The 15928-nt window shown below is 41.5% G+C and overlaps 1 protein-coding gene across 1 annotated transcript in view; it reads left to right on the top strand.

Annotated features, from left to right (window-relative positions):
• The window catches only part of Pappa2 (pappalysin 2), a 360123-nt gene that overhangs the window by 266710 nt on the left and 77485 nt on the right, over window positions 1–15928 (top strand). The window contains exons 17-18 of the mRNA XM_041662449.1: window positions 11596–11767; window positions 15279–15456. Of these exons, the coding sequence (XP_041518383.1) occupies window positions 11596–11767; window positions 15279–15456 (350 nt within the window). The remainder of the gene's footprint in view (window positions 1–11595; window positions 11768–15278; window positions 15457–15928) is intronic.

A 15928-nucleotide genomic window follows, 5' to 3' on the forward strand; every position in this document is an offset into this window, starting at 1 on the left:
AGAAGAAAATTCTTGCCCTTGTGATTGGCGGGAAGGTGGACTGTCTGAGCTGCCCACCCATTGGTATGCTTCTCTCAACTCTGCCGGCTGATAATAACAGATCTATTTTATAAATGGCCCCTGCCTGGAATTTATTTACAAGCTCACTTCTCTCTATTTCTCAACCTGCTCCAGAGCTACCTTCTCTGTGGCTCAAATGGAAGTGTTAACATATTCATCAAAGAGAAATTGAATCAACGATATCGTGCATTTTTTCCTGGAAAATAATAAAGTTACATAAAAATTCAAACATGAAAAAGTTTTTTGGTTATTATTTAAATTATATCTTTGCTTTTATTCTTTTCATAATGATAGATGAGAGTGTTTCACATTTATGCAAAGCAATCTTTCAGAAAAGGTTAATATAATGTGCATTGAACTATAAGACTAATTTTAAAATGATTTAACTGTGCCTTTCAGAAGAGCATTGATAATATTAAAAGATATTTTAGATTAGTTTTATGTTCATAACAAAGTTGAAAGGCAAGTACAAAGATTTCCATAATGTCCCTAGCCCCCACATAGGCATAATAGTCCCCATTATCCCCAGCCAGCATCAGAATAGTCCCTTTGTTAAAACTGAAGAACCCCTATTGCAACATTGCAACAGCATCATCACCCAGATGCTGTATTTTATATTGGGGTTTATTCTTTCTAAAATTTTTAATTAATTGACTCTCTCTCTCTCTCTCTCTCTCTCTCTCTCTCTCTCTCTCTCATGTTTGTGTGTGTTAGTATGTACATGTATGAGGATGGGTGCATGTACCTATGTGAGTGCATGGAGGCCAGAGAAAGGCATTGGATGGCCTCCCACCTTATCCCTGTAGGCCAGTTGAAGGACATCTTATTTGCTTCCAACTGTTGGCAGTTATGAAGGAAGCTACTATAAGAACCTACCACATGCTTTTAGTGTGGCTGTAAGGCAGGCTATTTCTGGATTATATGTCCAAACATATGTTTAATTTTATAAACATCTATCCGTTTTTATTGTTTTCATTAATTTCATTTTTATTTTGATCACATTCACTCTCCCCCCTGTGACTCTTTTCAGATGCATTGCCTCTTCTCTACCCACCCAACTTTGTGTCCAATCTGTGCTGCCTAAATATTCTTGGATATGTGTCTTTCTACTGGAGTATGATCAACTTACTGGAGACTATACTCTTAGAGAAATCTGTCTCTCCCTCTCCTAGAAGCTAAAATTGACAACAGTTCCTTGACTAGTGGTGAGGCTTCATGTTCACTTCCTATCGCTATGCTGAGATTTGGTCTGTGTTGGACGTTCATATATGTCTTGTGTATGCCATCACAATTGCTGTGTGTTCATGTGTCGCTGCCCTACTGTACCCAGAAGATGCTGTTTGCTTGTAGTTCCCCCACCACCTCTGGCTCTTACATTCTTTTCACCCCCTCTTCTGTAATGATAATTTGAACCTTGGAAGGAAGAGACATGGTATATAGGGCTGACCACTCTACAGTGTCTTGAGAATCAGTTAGTTTTAAAGAAAAGACTAATGAGGGACTAATACATGTTTGATTTGATTTGATCACCTCAGGATCCAATTAGAGACCTATGAGTGTATTTACACATACACTGCGTGAGCCCCCTTTGTTGCTTTTGTGTAGTCTTGTACCTTTGGGGGTTTTGTCTCTCGAGGTAGGGTCTGTAAGATAAAGAATCAAGGAGATAAAGCAACAACCACCCACCACCAAATCACACAGCTTTCTGTTTATTTTCACAGACTCTGGAAACATGGAGAATTAACACTCCCGCCAGTGCAGTCATTGGTTGCCCAGCCTCTTCAGATCCCCTTTTAGCGTCCTCTCTGTGATCACGACACAAAAGAAACCTTAGCCTAAAAGCTCTTCTCAAAAAGATTGGCCTGCTGATTGCAGTCACATAAGTCACAAAAGGGTTATCTCTGTGTCACTGTCCCCTTTTACTGCAGAATGCACCACAGGCGTGGGATTTGGGATGGGAAGAAAAAGACCAGAAAGAAAGAAGCAGTTTTTCCAAAGACCTTGTTTCAGTGACTTCAATGATCCACAGAGAATGTTTAGAGGAGGTGGCTGTGTTTTCTGTTTAGAAGATGTAGAGGCTCAGCGGTTACTGGTAGGAAAGGGGACAATTCCTAGGGCCTCAGCGTCCTAATCCAAGGCTGCACAGCCCAAGTCGAGCTCAGCACCTCCACATTCAGTGTTCAGTCTCAACAGGATCCCTCTAGCAATATCAACCATCATGCCGCTTCATGCTTTCTTGTCCCCTGGAACCCTCCCTGCTCCGTCTATTAGTCTCTACTGTCCATCTTTGAAGCTGAGATTTGAAACGCCAGCCTTTGCCCTTTTTCCTTAGGCTGCATCGGATCCCAAGACCCCGCTGCGCCTGTCCTACCTCTGCCCATCTCTGCAGAAGCTGCATATTCCCTCTCTCTTGATAGCTGCATGGAACAGAGGGCTCCTCTTTCCCCCTTTGCTTGGGGGCTGAAGCTAAATTGTTTGCTTATTCCTTGGCTCCTCATCTTTTAGTTTTAGCAGAGGCTTCCCTTTTAGTGCTCCAGGGTGATGGGAAATGATCCCCTTTACTGCTGGGAAAGGCACTATAGAAATGAAATATGTATTGCGTTTCTACTCATTTGATTATCTTCTTCCCCAGAGCAGTTTAGCAAATTAACGTTGAATTTGTTTTTGTTTCTGCCCAGTTTCTTTTGAGCAAGGAAAGAATTATATCCACTCAATTGTTCCCTAGATTTCTTGCCCAACTTTCTTTTCCCAGAATGATTTGCCCATAAAATAAGATGAGAACTCACTAGAGAAAATTCTGGGTCCCCTGGACAATGAGAAATGGCTGGGTGGACAGCAGTCCATACTGGGAGCCACAGCAAGCTATCTGAGTCTTTTTTTACTGTCCTTTCTAATGGAGTTAAAGAGAGAAGTAAAAGGTCATGTGCATGGTTCTCATTTGGGAGCTTCCCAGCATGTAGATAAGACTATTTTTGAATAGTTTTTATTACAATTAACACACAACTGTGTAGGAGCTCTTTGGTGGGGTATGTTCTAAGGATAACATAGGTGACATCTCTCAATGAAAAGCTAAGATATGATAGGCATGTATCTTGCAGCAAAGAGATAGCAAGGCTGGATTCAAACACCAAGAAGAGACTGACGTCGAAGCAGTGCCTTTGAAACGAAGTTCATAGTGGTTCATCATGGTGTCTGAGAGTCAGCCACTAGGAATTATTTTCATGAAGTCCTGACAATCGCTAATTGTCTCTTTGAAATAGAAAGCAACCATGTATCAGAAGCGAGCATGTTTTATACAACACACATTCTCCTTCTGACCTTGCTAATGCAAAATATTGAGGAGAGCCCTCCTGGAACATCCTTTAGTGGAGGCCTTTGCAAGTTCTGCTGAAAGATGAAAAGCATTGAAAGAGTGTGGGAAAAGGGAGAGTGAGCTGAAAATGTCACCAATGCCTCAGCGCTTTACCCAGCACTAGTCTTATTGGTATGGCGGGTTTTCATGGCAGCTGTGGAGAAAGTACAGAGAAGAAAAGCAAGCCGACATTTCTAGAGTTCTGTACCAACTAGGCAGACCCTGTTGACACATTCATGCATAGGTTTTGGTTGGAATGATCCTCTGGCCTGGTGTTGATTTTTGCTCATCCAGAATCCCAGAGGTCTAGAAAGTCTGAATGTGGAAGTAGCAGCAAATCTGAGATATGCAGGCTGAGATCTTTTAAGTTGAGCTGCATCATCTAGCTTTACAACATCACCCCATTCTTACAGATCACCCCATTCTGTTTTTACCTCCCCACAGAAGTGAGTTATTAATACTGCAAAGCTCAACTCTTATAAATATCAAAATAACCAGAAAATAATAGTACAAATGTGATGTCAATTAAAGACTAGCAGCTTCTGAGCTAACATAGGAAGGGTCTGTTGTGGACTCTGGAAAGTGTGGAGCCGAAGAGCAGTAGTCCTGAAGGGCTCAGCCTGTGTTTTGTGTTCCGCTTCTTGTTGAGGACCCATTGAAGGCTTTGGGCCTCCATTTGCCCACAGCTTATATAGAGGTCACAGCCAAGCTAAGCTGATCGTGTCTTCTTGCTTTGTGGGTTCCTTTCTAGTAGTGACACGGTCAGTGTTGCTCCTCACTTAGTTTCCCGTGTGTCACAGTGCCCAGGCTCAGCTTGTGAATATGGCTGGGTGGCTGTCACTCCTGCTTTAATAGTTTAATTGCTATCCAAGGGCAGATTGTGGGCAGGGAAGTCATCAACAAAGCAATCACTTGCAGAGCTCCAGTAAATCATTCCTCATTAGGAAATGCCCCATGCGGAGAGAGCTATGGCCTTTGGAAATTGTTCGGGAATGTAGCTAGAAATCCTGTGGCTATTTCAGATGGGCAGGTGCTAGGGTACAGTCTGCCTATTAGTCGGTAATTAGATTATTTTGACTCCTTCTTTGGTATTCTTCATATTTTATAATCCACATGAAAATCATGAATTTTGAAACTTGGTGAGACAGGGCTTTTGAAAGGGAGCACTTTTGGCCGTTTGATGCGAATCTGTTTCTTTTTAGAAGGACAGGGGCATTTGGATGGGACTTGTGGTGTTACGGCCAGACATGGCAAAGTCTGTGCCCAGAATTAGAAATGAATAAAATGAATTACCAAGTGCTGGGGCCACCGGAGTCTACTTCTAATCTTACAAATAGGTCACATTCTAGGAAGCAATGACTCGGCCTGGCGGGATGAGTGGACTGAAACAGAGAGCCAGAGTCAGTGTTGAGACTTAAGGGGTCACAGGCAAACTTCTCTTTCTCAGAATGCAGGGATGGGGAAGTCTACTGGGGGCAGTAACTAGTCATTTTTCTGTCATGTGGCTGAGAAGCTAGAACTGCTACCAAGATTGCTATTTTGCTCAGATGAGAATCTTCAGGGACCAGAAACTTTGAATCAATTTCCCCTTTCCAGTTGGTATGATCCTGCCATAAAATACTTCAAAGTAGCAGAAGGAGTTTTTCCCTAGAAGACTGTTAGAAATATATTCTGCATTTAACCTGGTTCCTATCCCGGAAAACAAATGAAGCCAGAGGTGAGAAGGACACCGGTTGGGAACTCACATACTCTCTAAGAATGGCTGCTATTGTCGTATTTGTTTGTGCAGATGGCGGTGAGCGGATGAATGAACGCTCTGTCTCCACCAGTCCTTTTGCTACACTCTACTCCTGTTTGCTGCCAAATCCCAAGCATACATTCCTTTTTAGCCTACGCCCTCTTATTTCAGTAAGAATCAATAAAGCAGCGTGGAGGGGCATCTGATCTTCCCTTACTGTTTAACCTTAAATGAGGCCCTCTAGGGAGTGTTCTGGGTTTGCTGCTTAGTCGATAGCACCGCTTCTTGGGCAGATACATTGCACCAGGTTATTTAACCAAACCAACTCATGAAGTGGGACTTAAGCACAAGATTTCTTCTGGGCAAGAAAGATTATGACAAGCTCTTTCTTGCATTCCCTACCACATCCTGTCTGTTCCTGAGTTTTCTGGTCTCCCACCCCAATACCACCATCACCTCATCTGTGAAATTAAATACCATGCTAACACTGGCAGGGTCTTCGGTGGAACCTATTTCAACCCTGTTATTTTACAAATTTGCCGATGGAAAGCCAGAATGGCTAAGAGATTTACCCAGGGTCATAGATGTCAGCGGGGCAAACCAAGCTGAGAACGCAGATGACAGGGTCTACCACTTTCTTTACCATTCGGGGCTCTTTCTAGAAGAGTGTGATATTGGTAGCAGACAGTTTCTTTGAGTATTGATTCTAGGAAAAGAGAAACATTGTGGTCTGACTCTTCTGGATGCCTCAGTGAGGGTAGGATATTGACTTTAGGAAAATTCACGAGCTGAGGTCAGCCTGATTTTGAGTTTGGATAAATATTAATGAGATTTTTTTGTTCTTCTATTTTGATACAAGGCCCGCAGGACGTCCTGGAGTATCACACACCATTCCTTTGGAGTTCAGTTTCCCCATTTCTACAGTGAGGGATTTGGGTTGATTTATCTTTCAGATCCATTTCAGTTTTAGCAAAACCTGATTTTCTAGTAGCTGGTATATGTCATTCCACAGTTAGCACACAAACTTTCCTCTGTTCAATATGCGGGAACCGGGTTTTCAGTACTACTTTTGATTGGCTCCTTCAAGGTGAGCCAGTACTGGGCATTGGACCAATGCTGTTTATTAACTGCAGGTAGACTTCCTCATCTACCAGGAACCCTTGGGCTTTCACAATGTGAACCTGGCCTGGAAACGAGGACAACATCCCTACCGTGCCCTCGACAACTGAAAAACTAACAAGCAGTATGTGCTTTGGCATCCTATGGGCTGCAGTTCATGGCAAGCTTGTGTGTGGGTCTGGCTAATCTATCTGCAGAGAATGATATCCATTCTCTGGTCTCAACCTTGACCTGTTTGTCACTCACCAATGAAAGAGCTTCCCCGTAAAGCTGTCTTCAGGGACAGATGTTGATTCCTTTTAACACAGATTTCTCTAAATCTGCTGATCAGAATGGAAGAGATCCAGACATATTGAGTGTTATTCACACTGTACAGTGACAGCAGAAATCATGTTTTCCTCCACGCTTCCTTTACATTGCTCCATTTCTCCGTCAATAAAGCCTCAGAAGTAACTCCCGAGGACATGTATTTAGCCCTTCCAAATTTTAGTCATTCCTTAAGGTCAAATCAATGTAATGATAAAATTATCTCTGAAGGAGCCTTGAATTCATAAGGAGTAGCTCATGATTCATTTCTCTCTTCAAATGTATTCAATTATTTTGTCAGAACTGGAGGATATGTTCTTAGCCTACTCTGAGGCTTCTTTGTGATAATCACTAAAGCATAATAATTCAGCAGTGAAATCTATTTATCTTTTTGGAGTCAGTTTTGATTTCATGCAGTCTAGGCCTCTAGAATTTGTCAAACTTTCTGTTAGGCTATAAGTATCCAGACCGTTACTGGGAGAGGACTGACTTCTGGTGGGCAGGAAGAACTAAGCAGCTGTGCGTAATGGTGCATACTTGTAATCCTAGCATAGAGATGAAGAGGCAGGAGGTGCAGAAAGATTTTAAATCAAATCCTGCCCGGACTACAGAATGAGACCCTGCCTCAGAAACCAAAACAAAAGAGATAACCATTTGAAACACCACCGGAAACAATAGAAATCACTCCAGTCATCAGGCAAGGAAATAAACATGACTCAAAAGCTACATGAACCTGTGACGCAGGTACAATGAGAGCCTGCATCCCAGAGCAGAGGACCAATCTTTTGTGGGATCATGGTAGCAGAGGTTTCTCACCCCAGGGCATCATTTGCATGTGCAGCCACTGAAGGAAAAATGATATAGTGGGAGATTGTTTGGGCAGAGTGTGGAGGGCTTTGGAGTTAATTCTGTCCAACAAGAAGGTAGACTGGGGTTAAACTGGTTCCTTTAACTGGGATTCCTGAATCCAATATCTTTGTTTCAGTTCTTTCAACATAATGGCTTTTAGAATCAGAACCAGATAAAAGATGTAGTAGCTTCTCAGAAAATGGAGAGAGAGAGAGAGAGAGAGAGAGAGAGAGAGAGAGAGAGAGAGAGAAAGAAACAATAAAATAAAGCTAGAATAATGGGTAGGTGGCCATGTCCATGGTGTGATTTCTAAGGACCCATTGACTTGAAATTCAATCTTGAAAAATTAAATCATTTGACTTAAAACTTAAAACTTACATTTGGCCGATCTCATCATGTCCCTGCCTGAGAAGACACTGTGATGAGGTATAGAGAGATCTGAAAAAGTAGCTAGGAGAGAAAGGAGACATTGCCAATGGGGAAGCATACTTAGGGCATTTTTGCAGACAGCACCCGGACAAACACTGCTGTCTTCATTTACCACATTTGAAAAACTACTGTTCAAAACTCAAATGAACCAATAAATATTCTATGCATCCCACCTATTACCCTACTACGGAACCCTTTGGTTCATGGAGCCAGTGCTACTCTTTCCTGATTGGACAGAAAATAGCAGGAGTACAACCTCATCCTTAAGGCCTCATGGTCTAAGTTAGTCTAGGAATGAGGCCTAGGGGATGAAGATTTTCCTCTGATTCTATGTGTGGCCTCTAGCCAGTCTCCAAATAGCTTTAGTTTCCTTGTATGTCAAACCAAGATAAATATCATCTCCTGCCTTCCCAGTCTCACTTCATTGCAAAGCATCACTTTTGCCACCTACACCAACCTTTTCCAGAGACCAACAGAAGAAAGCATTTGAGACTTTTTAAGATGAGCTATTTGAGCTATTAGCACTGTCTTCATGCTACGAGAAGCAAGGTCACATTAGGAGAAAGGAGAATGTAACAAGGTGTGATAATAGTGAAGACAACAAACTCACTCAGAAGGCAGTGTTTGTAGTGGAAGAGAAACCCCAAAGAGGGTTTGGGATTGGGGTACAAGGGAGACAAGTCCACAATTGGTACCAGATGCCATCAGAAGCTAACGACCTGACAAACACCATACTCATAAAACAAATTCTTTTAAAAGGAAGTAGATGGAAATATAAGCTAGTGAAGGAATTTGCAGCAGCTGCCACGAAACAGTTTCTCATTTCATAAACAGGTTTGAGTTTGCTCTCCCGCCCCCCACTCATGGTCTTACTTCATGACACCTTTCCCTTTTGTGTGTTCCTTGTGCTCTGCTCTGATGAAAATTCTGGATACATTCCTGGTGCTAGATGCCCATAACACCAACAAGAAATGTGGTCCTAGCCATATCAATGGAAAGAAACTCACGCACCGTGCTAGCTTTCGGTGCTTGTCCTTCATGATGATGTGGGCTCATCGCATAAAGTCACTTTAATAGTGTGTGCCCTGTTATACAAGTTCCTTGGCAATCAGCTGACATTACACAGAGAGTTAAAGACCCTTTTCTAGCCCTTCCTGCTCAACATGCTGAGGAAGATACAGTGGTTTGGAGATGAATAACATGTAGCATTTATGGATTGGAAGTTCTTTGATATTATAGATGACATATTCTGAGCTCATCCCACAGATGGTCAAGTTTTTACTACCTTATCCAGATGTTGAGTAAAGCCTCAGACACAGCCTCATTCCTTATATCACATACCCTCTGGTCAGCATTGGATCTGGGGAATTCACACAGACTCATTAATGATCCTGATTTCCTCAGCTTATGTTTTCTTTTATTTCTTTGGCTTGCATGGATGTTATATCATCTAGAGAATAACTATGGGGTAAGACAAAAAAAGATCCCTTCCCATCATACATCTCTACTTCTTCCACCATCTCAGGCATGCACAAAAGAAATGAGAGTCAACGGAATAATGTTTAAATCCTATCCATTAGGGACATCATTTATCACAGTCAGATCAAATCTGCCTCTTTTAGGGCCTACTACTGCTTTTGGAACTAAGTCTCAAATACAGTTGGACCTATGTACATATTTAATGGCACTTTGTTTTCTACATTCTTACACTTTTATCTAATTGTTTGATAAAGTCATCAACCACTAATACAAACCAAGGACAAGTAGAGCTCATCATTGGTGATGATGATAGCTACTTTCTCTAATGATTGTCACTGCTGGCAAGAACATCAAGAGTAAGAAAATACAATGTTAGTTTCTCTCACTAGAGACTTTGTCTTTGTGAAACCACCCGTGTGCAGTCCAATGTCATGAAAAAAAATATTCTTTGTTGATGCTGTTGTGAGATAATTCCACTGGAGCACAGATACTCTTGCCGAATAGAAAGTCTGTTTTACCAACTGTTGGCTGCATGGGGAACTTACTCAAATCATACAGCCCCAATCTTATCATTCCTTGTCTTTTATGTACAAAAAAACATGTCCTAGTTGACACACCTTTGTTAGCAAGAAAGTCAGTGAGAAGTAAAACTATAGAAGCCAAAAAGTAAGGTCAGTCCATTTAGGAACTTGTCTAGATCCTGGTATTATGAACTTGGTCTTGGATTATTAGGTCTTTATCCCTGTTGGAGCAAGTGTTAGTGGTCTATATGCTGGTCAGAATGGTTCCTTTATCATGGCATCAGTTATGTTAAGGTCTTGGGGACTATTATACTTTGTGTTTATTGGTGAATGAGTGATTGAGTGATTGGGACAGACTGGTTAAATCATAATAGGATAATTTTCTTTTATGTGATTTAATACATTTTACATTTTAGTAACATTGATTAGCTTTGTTATCTGAAATAGGAACAAATTTAATAAAGTAAGTTTTCATTGTGGTTACTATAGTCAAGAATATGGTTATTTAAAATTGGGCAAGAATAAGTATTGCTCTTCAAGAACTTCAATGTCCAGTGTGAGATCAAGGACACACTCAGATAATTGTCTTGTGGGTAAATGGATAAGTAACTAAGCAACTTAAGAACAAGTAAGTGCATGTATAACAAGGTCAAATAAATTATTAGAAGGCAGTTATTTTTATACTTTTACAAGAGATTTGAAGGAAGAAAGTGAATGGGGGAGGGTTGCTTTTTGGAAAAGGAAGGACTTTCAGAAATTTCATTTAACTGAAAAAAGTGTGGAAGTGAGAGAAATAAACAAAAGGGAGCCTGATAAGAAACAGATACTGAGATGGGATTGGCCCTTTGGCAGTGGGACAGCAAAGGGGTTGACCTGGGAACACTATCAACCTTGTAAAGTGTGTAGCCTATAAATCTTCTCCTATAAGGGAAGAAACTGAAACGTCAGGGTGTGAATTCCTCACTCTGTATCATTCAAGTATTAAATTCTGGAGCCAGCACTGAATTCTGGAGCTAATGTTTTCATTACCTCTATGTCTGGAGGCTATACTCTTCTTGTCCCACTGCCTCTTCATCATTGCTCCTATTATAGTCCAGGTTCTACAATCTCCTTGAACCCTGGAGAGTTTATATATCTCTCTGGCTACTGTTCTAAAAAGCAATTCTCTGGTAAGGAGAGTGTCTGGCACGTGATAGGTTTTCAATTCATACTGGTAGGTTTCCTTAGCCTGTGCCACTCTTCAGTGGTATGTACCCATAGTCAAAATATTTCATGTCAACCAGTATGTGATCTCAGATACTCAACCTCTTCACACAGTCACTCTGGGACTTTCTTGTGATTAGTTGTCTAAAGGACCAATGTCTGATGAAACCAGGGGTCTCCAGGATCAATTTTTGAGATTTGTTCTGGGTTTATTCTGATTGCTTAGGACCTAGAAATGTTGCTATTTAATATTTTGAGCATCATTCCTAGATCAATTTGTTTCTGAGAGTATCTAGAACCTTGGGAACCCATTGTCTACCTCACCCCATCATGACTGTCTCCCCTAGAAGGGCCACAGAAAGTTAGTTGTCCTGTTTTATGTTTATCATGGCTCATAGTTCATAGGCAGATGGAAGAAAGTGATGAGTCACACTTATACTATGAAGAAAATCATCCCGCTGTGTAGGTGTATTGTTCAGATATGTATATTGTTGTCATTTAGGTTTACCCTAAGATGTTTCCATTTCTGTTGTCTCCAGCTGTGCCCAACGACCATGTGGAGAACAGGGAAGATGTACACCGTTGCAACTTGACCATGCAGACATGGTAAATTGTACCTCCAGTGGCCCAGGTCACATGAAGTGTGCCATCACTTGTCAAAGGGGGTATGTACTTCAGACCAGCAGTGGGCAGTACCTCAGGAACATGCAGGTGAGTTGAAAGCTGAGGATAGGAAGGAAAGAGTTCCTAGGGCAAGAAGCTCTCTATCCTCTTCTTTCTTGTTAGACTGGGAGGGGTGGGAATTCTTAAATCCTCAAGAACAAAAACTGTGATCTCCATGAAAGGGAAACTTGGCAATACCAAATTTAAGGTGTCCAAACATATGAAACTGATTCCTTAAGGTGTTAATGTATCCACTGTATGGACAGTAGATTTGAGTGCTTATTCAGTGTTCCCTCAATTTGTCTTCTTCACAGATGACAATGTCTCAAAGTAGACTTGCTCATAATTCATAGCAAAACCGATTGCCATCAACTTGTCTGAGGTTCAATGTCAGCCTCCTGCTTTCCCGATTCCCTTCCAGGATTGTGGGAGGAATATAACAAAATTGCACCCCAAACCATTAAATCTGCAACCAAGGCAGGATTGCATCATGGTTCTGAGTTTTTATATACCCCACCCCACATTTCAACTGCAGCATTTCCAGGTTTTTGGGTCACCTGGAGATAGTAGAATGTGTTAGTGAAGAGCATGGTTCAAGAGACAGACCTAGGCAAAATTTTTGCCTTCATGATCTTTTAGATGTACAACAGTTAGAACAACCAAAATAAAATAATCCCTTTAAATTTGCTTCTGCATTTGCAACTATTCCAAACAAAAGTATTGAACTTGTTGAGTTATTACAATGGATGATGAACATTCTTTTAGGCTTCAGGTGGAATGATAGGCGTTGGGTGCTCTCATAGCTAAGCTTCTTGTATTAGTTTCACATCTCCCCTGGAGAAAGTTTGCAGCACTCAACAGGGGAGTTTTAAGTATAAACAACCATTGGGAAACAGGCTCACATTATGAGATAGTGGAAGTATGTACAAGGTAAACTGCAATTGTGCTTGAAGGGAGAGACAGAAATATGCATGATAGTGGAAAAAGAATAGGCACACCATTGCTAGTCAGAAATTAATTGTTTGCAAAATTGTAATATTTCAGTTTTCTGCCAATTGATTTCTTAACAGTTTGTGAACCCATGGAAGAATTTCACTTTCTTAGACATGGTCAGAATTTAGAGACACAATTATGAATTTGAGAAGGTCTCAAGAAATCACCTATACAGAGACAGTTTTAATGAAGATTGAGGCATCAAATTCCTTGTTTAGAAAGATCTCCTATCACCTGTTTTTAACTCAGGCAAAGATACTTCATGCTGAAAACGCAGCAGAAATAACTCAAGAAGTTAGGAACTAAATACATGTATGTGGTAGGTCAAGAAGAGCAGAGAAGAAAGGCTGTGTTTGTCACGCATTAAAGTTGGACAAATTTAAAACAAAATGGGCAATACTCAAAAAGCCAAGAGAAAAGCCAGGCATTACACATGGAGTTTAGAGACAGTCTTTAAATGATTAGTGGTTTGCTGCAGTTTGAACCAGACCTCCCAACTGTGCTAAGTGTGAGAAGAACCTGGTTAGAAGGAGGATGGGAGATCTTATTTGCCAAACACATGGTGGAGTTAGCAATGGCGCCCTGCAGCTGACCAGGCACTGTCACCCGACTCTGGCCCCATGCAGGAAATTGTACAATCCAGGCTCATGATCACAAGACAGTGGGGATATTTGCTTTCTGTTGACATGAGAACTGAAGCTAAATAGAAAAAATGTGTCTGGCTTTGACTTGGATCCTTCAGGCTGGCAACAGGAGCACACTGGAAAGCAGAGAAAAGCACTAAGCTGAGATGTAGTGTCAGGGGTGATAGGTGCCTTCAGCCGTCATTGGACCTTTGGCTTGTGTGCCAGTGTGGTCACCTGATGGGACAACTGCAGTTTCATCATAGAAACGCTTCTGCTGTCTTTGATCTTTATCCCCATGGCCAGATGCTTGTTTTTACCAAATAAGCCACGAGTTTCAGAGTCACTAAATGCCTGCTCATCTCATACCTGGCTGGATGCCTTCTCCCATGTCCCCTAAGCGGTTCAAAAGTCCTGATACTCTTTCAAGTCCTGTACTTATGTTAAGGGTTTGTTGTTGTTGTTGTTTTGGTTTGTTTGTTTGTTTGGAATTTTTTTTTTTTTTGCCTGAGGGTGGCTGTCCCTCTTGCTGGCTCCTTGGGTACTGCCCTCCCAACTCCTGCAATACCTGATGCTAAGCTTTCGTTTCTTCAGAGTTACTGCTTTCTTCTGCAATGTTTTCTATTTCTCTTATTTATAATTTATTTTCTTTATGTTGTATTCTCTCTAATCATTAGTGAAGGCTGTCTGACTATAGCAGACCAAATTAAAATGCATTGCTAGCATCTGTGAGCTTCTCTTTTCCCTTTTGTTGTTCGCCACTGACTGAGTGGATTTGCTTCCCTCTTAGACTTTCCGCCTCTGGAAAGCATCTTGTTGGTCCAGGACCAGGCCCTTCTGGGTACTCCATGCATATTTTCTTATTTATATAAAGGCAATACACTCTAGGCCTGCCCACTGAAATGGCAAGTTTGGGAACTTGGCTAGACTTACTCCCACTTACCACAGGTTGGATAGAAGCACCTGTGTGTATTAACTCTCTTAGGTGCCATGCACTATTCTTGACACAGGTGGTTATTTTTAGTATCAATCAGTATGTTTATTAGTAAGGGTGCCAGAAAGAAACAGTTGCTATCTAACTTCTTTGCACGGTAATGAGCAAATCTAGTCAACATCCATGTGTTTTAGTGTTTGTATCAAAAATGGAAAGTATTATTTTGAGTATGAAAGTTAAGCAATGTACTAAAAGTATTTTTATCAGTTATGAAATTCAGTGCATATACTATGCAAGGTGTTACCCTTTATTTCGTATTATTTTCCTTTGAGTTTTTGAGAGAAGATCTTACTCTGTAGCTCAGTCTAGTGTTGGATTCATGGCACCTTGCTCCAAAGTAGGTAATACAAGAGAAGTTTATAAACAGATGTCTTTAAAAGCTGTAGGCAGGAATGAAGCATATGCTGTGCCACGTGCAATAGTCCAGAGTGATGGGGCTTTGCTCTCACCCGTAAGCCTGAAAGGTTGGGTCTGTGGAACGACAGATCTTACAGGATCAAAGACCAGAACAAGGGAGAGAAGACAGCCACTGGATGAGTCAGTCTGCAGCCAAGCCAACCCTTTGGGGGGACAGGGAGAATAAGCACCTAGGACTTTCTTTTCTCTTGTCCTCTCCAGTTTGTCCCCAGGTCCTAGGGCAAGCATTCAAGCATCAGTAAGAGGCTTGAAGTCCTGGTTCTAGGGCAGGTTGGATAGAGACTGAAAAGAGATAGGTCAGAGTGAGGAAAGGGCAGCCCAGAGACATAGCTTGGAAGAGCAGTGCCCCAGTGATTTCCTGGTACAAACAGGCTCTCCTTATCAGCATCCTCCCGCCCAAGCAGTGAATCACAGGAAAGGACAAAGGCAGAATGGTCACACAAATGACCACTGGGACTATTCTAAAGCCAGGAAGCAAATCTGATTGATAGTCATTCTATGTGACATTGACAGAAGGAAATTCTGTTTCTAGAGAGAGATTCTCCTCACTTGTTCCTCGGGCTACTGGGACAAGGATGTGAACTGCGTGCGCGTTGACTGTGGTGTCCCCGAAGCATCCGTGGTGAACTATGCAAACTTCTCTTGCTCGGAGGGTACTGACTTCCTGAAACGCTGTTCCATCTCGTGTGTCCCACCAGCCAAACTCCAAGGTATCGTTGGGCCAACGAGGGAACTGAATGTGAGCCCCTTTCATTCCCTCACTCTGTAGGGGGACTTTTGTACTGTTCTTTCACTCATGTTTGCTTCGAAATTGCTATTCTCTGACATCTTCTTCAGATAACGCAAAATCCCCTCAGATACCACGATTTTTGCTGTTGTTGTTGTTATTGTTCCTGAGATGTGGAGAGATGTCCTGGATTTGGGTGTCATTAATAATGAATGAAATTTAGTCTTTGTTTCTTGTTTTTATGTGCATTCTCAGAATAAAGCCAATAAGCATAATTGTCCTGATAACATTAACAACAGAGATACACGCTGTTAATTTTTAATACCCACAGACATCCTGTAGTAGATATGCTTTCTTTTATTTTGTAAATTAGGAGAACACAGTAACACAATGTATCTCGGGTTGTGGTTGTGGCTACTTGAGATGAAGAGGTGCTGGACCAGGCTCTAAATGAC

Source organism: Microtus oregoni, unplaced genomic scaffold (genome assembly GCF_018167655.1).
Source record: "Microtus oregoni isolate MIOR12 unplaced genomic scaffold, Mior012 000013F_ref0000133, whole genome shotgun sequence".
Classification (NCBI taxonomy): domain Eukaryota; kingdom Metazoa; phylum Chordata; class Mammalia; order Rodentia; family Cricetidae; genus Microtus; species Microtus oregoni.